The sequence below is a fragment of the Sinohyriopsis cumingii genome, unplaced genomic scaffold (assembly GCF_028554795.1).
Source record: "Sinohyriopsis cumingii isolate HCF-2022 unplaced genomic scaffold, ASM2855479v2 utg001510l, whole genome shotgun sequence".
Classification (NCBI taxonomy): Eukaryota; Metazoa; Mollusca; class Bivalvia; order Unionida; family Unionidae; genus Sinohyriopsis; species Sinohyriopsis cumingii.
Window position 1 is genome coordinate 1,672,820 of NW_028316007.1, and position 8,588 is coordinate 1,681,407.

At 35.5% G+C, this 8,588-nt stretch overlaps 1 protein-coding gene across 2 annotated transcripts in view; it reads right to left on the minus strand.

Moving 5' to 3' along the window:
• Nucleotides 1–6,718, minus strand: part of LOC149772407 (catenin alpha-2-like) — an 81,604-nt gene extending 74,886 nt beyond the window's left edge. For both annotated transcript variants that reach the window (XM_089947878.1, XM_089947877.1), the window contains exons 1-2: nucleotides 6,618–6,718; nucleotides 2,602–2,726 (exon numbers count right to left, since the gene is read on the minus strand). In XM_089947878.1, the coding sequence (XP_089804004.1) occupies nucleotides 2,602–2,700 (99 nt within the window). In that variant the 5' untranslated portion in view covers nucleotides 2,701–2,726; nucleotides 6,618–6,718. The remainder of the gene's footprint in view (nucleotides 1–2,601; nucleotides 2,727–6,617) is intronic.
• Nucleotides 6,719–8,588: the final 1,870 nt, after the last annotated feature.

Genomic DNA, 8,588 nt, shown 5'->3' on the forward strand with positions numbered 1-8,588 from the left:
ATCACAGATTATTCTCACAGCCCTCAGAGTTCATGATAGAATTATAGGCATGTGACTCGAGGGTTTCATGCTACTACAGGAAAAAGAACAAATCTTGAACAAAACAGAGGGTTCTGGGCCATAGACTGCTAATTCTGAAAGCTGGGATGATCACTTTCATGAGTTCTGTCCTCAAATCTTTTTTTAATCACAAAATTTTCTTGCTCATGACACCAAAGTTAGTGTTGCATGAAAACATACATAGCCTGGCGTGTAAGCAGCTATTATACTGTAGTTTATAACATATCAGAAGGTGCCTACGTTTTCCAGAATGAACAAAATGATACAAGATTGGCAAAGTATAGAATATTTCCTGATTTGATTGGAAAATATGTGCATCATCATTCACGGCCTGATGCAAGATCTTGTGGTGCTGTGTTGTGAAGGAACTCAAATGTTGTTTTTGACAGGAATGTATTTATACTAGGGTTCTTGGGAGGGCCACATGTTGTCTGGGCCTGGTATTTCCCATTCAGTGGTAAAGGGCAAAACTGTTCTCACCAGGGTATTACAGTGAAGACGATATGGACATGGCATCATTTTTTGTGAGAAGGTTACTGTAAATAGAACCTGTGTTGAAATGGATGTTCTCGCACAGTATTATGTCCTGGGTAACAGGGCTGGTGCAAGGTTTGCCCCTTTGGCAACCTGTTTTCTGGCCTTCTCTATCTGACCATGAAATAACTGGTTGGAAAATAGAGGGTGTGATCTGAGTGTGACCTTGTAATGGTCTTTTAGTGCAGACATGGCCTGAAATGGTTCTCCTTCCACGAGTTTTTGTCTGTCACAGATCAATTAAGAATCACATGCCACCTCAAGTCAGTAAAAGTATTTATTGGTACAATTAGAATGAAAATGCAATACAAATAATTCCTAATATAAGTTAAAATATCTGATAAACATATAAATTATTATCATTATTTCAATTAATTATTGATTTCTAAATCTGATTAAATTATTAATATTCTAAATTATAATATATCAGGCATTATATCACAATATTATTTCTATTTTTAATTGCTTTAATAACTGATTTGAAAACAAAAAGAATTTATTGTCATCTGAATATTTTAATTAATTCTTTGATTCTCTATGTATTTGTTATCTCTGTTTTCTATCATAATAATAATAATAATTATAATAGAAATTTTATGTGTTTGTGTTTGCATGTTTTTAATATTTAACGTAGCTTTAACAATTATAGCCATATCACTACGATGTCTGCAGTGTAGCAGTTTAAAGAAATGTCTAGCACTTGGGCATCATGCTGCAGACATGAAGCATCATGTCCCACCCAGTCACATTATCCTGACACCAGGCCAACTTGTCCCAACATTAGCCTCTTCAAGCTGAGTGCTCAAGGTGCTGACATTTTAAACAAACCTTATGAAATTTACAAAAATATTATCAGCCAATTTTATTCAGACTACAATTTTTTGCAGAATGTGGCATAAAATTATTAAAAAACCCTGATAAAGTTAATATAATTCTACTTACGTGACATTTTTATAATTCAAGAATACTGTCCCTGTAGTTTCAGCTTCTTTATATTTATTTTACCCATTATGGTCATTGGTCACTTGTATGTTGTATAGAGTACAGATGTACTGACTTTAAGTTTTACCTGCATGAATATTTACATCACAAACATACACCATATGATGTAAATTATACTGCTATCTCTACTAAAATGATAACCTCAAAGGGACTGATGCTTTACTGTGCAAACAGATTTGCTAGGGATTCAAGATAAGACCATTTCTTCCTTTTAACTGCTGAAAATGGAAATCATCTCTGATATTCTTCAGCAATAACAAGATTTTCAAATTAGCTGCTTTGAAACACATACTGGATGTCAGCTTGGCACCATTTTCATATAGGTCTAAGTGGGCATTAGAATTCTTCTAGGAAAACCCCCAAGTCATAATGATCATCCATTCAGGGAGAATAGTGACAGAAAGATGTTTAGGACAATCATCATGGCAGCCATATTTTGATGTATAACTGGCACCATTTTCATTTAGAATCAGCTAGGAATCATAAGAAGTCTACTGCTGAACATCTCATGTTAATTTAGCCATCCATTTGGGGTCGAGTAAAGATAATAGTATTTTAAAGATGGCTGCAATGGTGGCCATATTGGACATCAGAAAAGCACCATTTTCGTTTAAGACCAATGTGACATCATAAAACACCTTCTAGTGTAAACCCTATGTCAATATTACTTCATGTTCAAGTATTCATCTGATACAAACATTTTTAAGATGGATCTTGAACTTACGTTTTAAAGCAGTGCAAAATGTTGGTGACTCAAATAGAGTCTAAAAGCTGGTTTGAAAATGGCTGGTCCTTTTCCAATTTATTTAAATGACCAATGGATGCATGAGTACTATTAGAAACCACAGCAAGACCTGAAGATGGCTACGAAAATGGAATCCTAAAAAGATTTTCATCCACTTCTGAGAGGTTGAGGCTCTTTCTATTGGGCTGTGGAAAAATCCTGGCAATTTTAATTTTTTAATATCATAATATAGTTTTAAAGTACATGTATATTTCTCTTACCTGTGTGACCAATGGCTCCAGTGTTTTTTCCACAGATTTTGTACGGATCTCCAGATTCTTGGGATCCCATTTTACCTGCAAAGATCCCATAGCAGCCATTTTGGAATGTTGTGTGGTATCCTACCCTATAAGTGCAAGAAAATAAAGCCCACAATTAGTTCAAATATGCAAGGATTCTTAGTTGGTGACTGGGAATGAGTCCAAGCCCATCATTTGGAAACAGAATTTAATAAACTGGATATAAATTATTATGGAGTAAATTCCTAAAACAACAGTTCATTCTGCATGAATGGAAAATATTTTACATTGAGACTAAAGCCCTTTCATGGCCCTTAGGGATCTTAAAAAATCTGGATATGAAAATTGAAAGTAATTTACATGTAAACATTTTGTTGACTGACTTGTTCTGTGATAATATGTGTCAAATTTTAAATTGATCTGAGTGTATATACAATTTTTACTGGAACAGATGCATTTAAATGTTCCCTTTGAATACCTAGGTACAAAATCTGGAACAACCCAGTATCAATGTACATGTTCTTACTGAAAAATCTAACATAAATGTTTGCTATGGCTTAAGACTATTCAACAGGGTCTATTCTACAACTAAAATCTAAAGCAGGATAATCTCTACATTCACGCAAGAAATAGGGTGATTCAAACATATTATCTTAAAGGGACAAACAAATGCCCTCTCCCCTAACAAGTGAGCCCTCAGAATGTGTGCATTTGCTTGATTTGGATTTTAATGTAGCTTTAACAATTCCCGGTCTTACTGATACAATGTCTGCAGTGTAGCAGTTTATAGTGATATCTAGCACTGGGGCATCATGCCGCTGACATGCAGCATTATGTCCCATCCAGTCACATTATCCTGCCACCAGACTGTCCAGTCCTAATACTAACTTCTTAATGCTGAGCACCAAGCAAGGCAGCTACTAGTACCATTTTTTTAAAGTCTTTGGCATTACTTGGCCAGGGTTCGAATCCCTGACTTCTTGCATCTGAGGTGGATGCTCTAACTACTTAGGTCACTGGAGCAGTCTAGGATATATTTTATTGTGCTTAAAAATGCACTGACAGGCAACTAGCAATGCTCACAAAGAACCAGTCCTAACTAATGTTCTTCAGACAGCCATAATGCATTATTTTTTGTTGGTATGGCTAATATAGTCAAGCATTTTTCCAATTAGATTCTAATCCTATCTTTTGGATTCCAAACAATACGTAGGAGTGAACAAAGTGTCTTAATTGCTAACCTCTACTTCTAACTGAATCATCCGGATGTCTTCAAATTAAATTTTTTATTGTACTTCATACATGCTACTAAGAAGACACTATTTATGAAAATGAAGTTGCCACATGTGGTAAAACAAATACCATAAATGAAGTTGCCACATGTGGTAAAACAACTACCAGGAATGAAGTTGCCACATGTGGCAAAACATGAATTAAGAAAGCTACATAGCATTAACATCAGCTTCCCACTCCATAGGAATTATTTCAGTTTAATATATTAATAGGTGCATAATTACAATTTGTTAATTCATACAAGCATGAACTATGTAAGGCCACTGACCAATGTTATTCTGGGTTCATGTCCAACAATGGATTAGGTTTCCTCAACCACAACTGCTGTGACAAAGCCTGCCTCCCATAGCTCCCCTACTTTGTGTGTGGATGGAAGATGAGTTGTAAATATACAATGAATACTGAATGCATCATCATAACTGCAGCGTGTCAGGTTGATGACTCTACTTCACCAACAGAGTATGATCCTTTAAGGGCTATCAGTAATGTAAACAGGTTTAACATGGTGGGTGAGTGTGGTATAGCCAAATATCATGCATAATAGTTAATAAGTGAACAGTTATCAGTTATTAAATTTAAAAACATTAAGTGTTCTGAGACAATCTGTTTTGTGTAAAATGTATTTATTTAGGCTACTACAGGCAAACTGCTATTGAAATTTATGAGCACTAGATCAACCACTGAGATATTGCATTTGAATTATCTTGTTTCATGAAGACTAAGAACCACCCACCTATACTGACTTATTATGCATTAACAATGGCACTTAAATGCAATCCTCCCACCTTCCCGCTTTTTGGGAACCATCCTATTTTAAAAGCAGAAGGCATCAAGGATATAAAAAAGGCACAAAATTTAGTCACTTTATTAATTGATTTATACTATCCGATTGTCACCTGGGGGTCACAAACACTGTCAATTTGTTTCAACTCAAACAGGAGTTTCTTGGTCGCCAGTCTATGTTTTCATGCAACTTATGTGATGTTGTTCACCGTTATTGAAAATCTAAATTATTCTGTAAATTTTGGAATCGCATGTCTTTGAAGAAATGTATACAAGAGTCTTTCCTATTTATTTGCTCAATTTGCTTTAGAAATATGAAAACTAAACATTGCAAATATTGGATGAAGACGATACAGTTTTTACTGAAATAGACCATTCTAGAAACCAGAACTGGACAGCGAGCAACCGGTTTACTTGATTACATTGGGAGCTTCCATCTGTGTTTAAATGCCAGGAATTCAAGACTGATAGGGACCCCATGGCAACAACCAGGTTAGCATACTTGTCAACTCTCTCCTGACAGAGAAACAACTCCAAATTTTTATGGTCGTTCCATGCCAACCTCCCAATTTTCAATTATTACATTTTTCTTCAGTAAACAGAATGTTAAGTTTAAACATTATTCAAGTCAATTTGTGACTGTTTCTAACCTTACAACAATATAAAATCTGACATTAAACCACAACAATACACCAAAACAAAAAAACTGTCAGCAATTAGTTTCAATCCCAAGAATGATCACCCTGATATTGTAGCATCTCCATTTCCACCAAAGAAATTTACACAAATGAACACCTGGCATTACTGTACTGTATATACAAACGTTAATTACCATCATTAAATTAAAAGAAGGAATGGAGAAACATACAATACAGCTTACATGCCCTAAAAAAATAATTCAGACTAAAAGTTATTTAATAAACAATCTTAAATGCCTTATTGAGCAAAAATTAAATATAAAAAGTGGTAAAATAAGTTGCCACATGTATTGTGCATGCATCATGAGACTGCATATTTAGGTACCACTAGGTATAACAAATTACTGCCAATCAATTGCTGGTCCTTACATAACACGCACTGTAGAACATGGTTTCTTAGGATCATGTCAGAGGGCCAGTCCTTTTCACAAGATAATTGCAATGAGAAGGATTAACTGTTAATTGGTCACACTGGCTTTCCAGCTTGTTTACTTAAGACTGCTGTGCAGTTTGGTCACAGCTGACAAGAACATGAAAAGAGGGCGGAGAAAATAAGGCACATCACAGGGAGAAACTGTGCGTCCTTTGTAAAATTCATGCATACTGGATCTGGAAGATCGGTCAACATTTGGTTTGAACGAGGCTAAACAAATGCCGCGAAAATCCTCCCGATTTTAGGTCCCAATCTCCTTAATTTTTCATTCAAGCTCCCAACTTGACGTTTGAAAAGTTAACATCTATGGGTTAGGAATAATAAATCAATGAATGACTAAGTTCTATGCATTTTATTAAATTTACACGATGCTTAGTTTAGTTTCCAAACTCGGTAGGGGGAGAGTAAAAACAAACGGTTGGGTTTGCAAATACTACAGAAGTACAGGAATCTACCAACAAACGTACCAGCCGCATTCATCAAACACAACAGCAATTTACAGGTAGACATGCACAAGTTACACTAAACGTGTATCGTCCATACAGGCTATGTCCATACATATCGCGCATCTTAAGTTGCGTATCGTTCGTGAGATGCCGATACCCGGACCTATCAGCAAAAGCAAGCGGTTTACACCCCACCCCAACCAGCTTGCTTCCAAACTTGATAACTTTAAAGTCCATGGATAATTTTTGTTTATCCGTTATTCACAAAATCACCATTATACCAAAACAGTCACTCACAGACCGTCTCCATATTTATATTTTGTTTATAAATATTCTGAAATTTACCTTATAATTTAGTTTCTCTGTCGATTTATTACCAAATTCCAGTACAGCTATCTGTTTATGTACTATCAGAAGCTTTCCTTTGATGATTAATTCTATTTCCGCTGTTTTGTTTCACAGTCCTGATTAAAATAAACAATGTGCATTTCGTTTCTTCTGCAGTGTATATCTAACAAAATTTACTTCATAAAATGATATAAATTTAAATCATTATATGAATGTCAATATATATAATTAATAAGAGCAAACTATTAATGTATTAATTGTTTTATTTGCAATACAATCAGTTGGAATACTAAATAGAACAGCCACGAATGAGAAGAATTTCGATTCGAGGTGCCTTTGCCTTATTCCTCAGAAATCATTAGTAGATGCATCACACAGGTGCATTGGAAGAGTTCATTAACTTTCTGTACAATACGCAAATGTGATTCATTAAGACTATATATAAACACAAGCACACCGTCAGATTTAATTTGAATTCATACAAAGCTGTGTATGTCAAGCTTTTCACAAGTTCTTTTTACTTCTAGAAAATAAACAGAAAAAGTTAAACGAAAATAAAGTTAAAATGTACTTACTGGCACTCTACAGCAAAAAGGTTTGTTTTTACAGGTCCATTAGGCAGGGCAGCATGGTCATGCAATCATTTATTCCTAGATTATGTAAATTTTAAGTTTTCTTTGGAGGTCATGCATTTTTTTCCCCTGGTAGGTTTTTTGGGCAATTTATGCCTAAAGGACCTGTTGCAGCTCGCGATGATAGGCCTGGAAAGGGTGCGACATGTTATGGACTGAGATCTTTTCCGCGTACCTCATGAGTACTTCTTCTCGTCTAAGCCCGAGGGTCGTTCCCCTGCTATTATTTGGAGTTGCTCTCCAGATGTGCTTTCGAGTGCACCAGTTCATATAGGTAGAGCCTGGTATTGCATTTGATCTACATTCTTTAATAATGTTGAGTCGGCCGCTGCATCCATAACCTTTTTTTTTTTTCTCGAACGAATTAAATGTCCGATATAATGTAATAAGCGTGACCTTGTCCCTCCAAAATCAGTTCCCTTGAGGTTCATTAAGAGGTTATGGTCTTGTCCCCATCTCCTCACTAGCTCAGCTATGTGCTTGCTCCATATAAGGTGTTGATCTATGTGAAGTGGCAAATTTTATGTCGATCTAACAAGAATACATTAGTTGAGACCAGAGAACCATTAATTAGATTTATGGAGACAAGCGCGTATCATATCGCCATACTACCGTGTACGGTAATGTCCTTTAGAGGGAGAATTTTGTTCCTAATTAAACATTTGTTTATACAGCAGCTAGGCGGACTATTAGGGACAAGGAAAACTTCATTTTCATGGTAAAGTTATCACAACTGAGAGATCGCAGAAACTCTGTTACTCAAACTACCAGGTCAAGCTGACCCTGACTTTGGCGCCTCTGGAAAAAGGCGGCAGAGATATTTGATTCTGATTGGTTACATTAAATAAGGGGCGTGTTTCCCACACAAAATTCTCTAGGTTTTTAAAACCGCTACATCGAAATTCTAATCAGTCTAAGCTTTTCTTATTAGAGGAAACACAAAAAGTAGGACTCCGGGGATTTGCAAGAAATTCTCGTAAAAAAAGGAACTGTTGTCCAAAGGGGATTATTGTCGAAAGGAACCGACGAAATAATTTACCGATTAGAGGGAGGAACGTTGAAAGCAAAGGTAGTGTGACAATTCCATGTAATTTGTTGATGCCATATATAATGCTTTGCTGAAGTTATTTACTTGTAGTTGCATGAATCTTTTTTCTACATTCGTGTAATAATTTGCTTTATAAAGTATACTGTGTTGAGTTTATGCATAGGAAGTCGTACATTAATCTTCTTTAGATAAGTTTGACGAATTGTTTGAATTTGTCGTCTTGTTTACATAAGAATTATGTTCTAAGAATTTAATACATTATACTAGTTAATATGGTTACGAGAATCC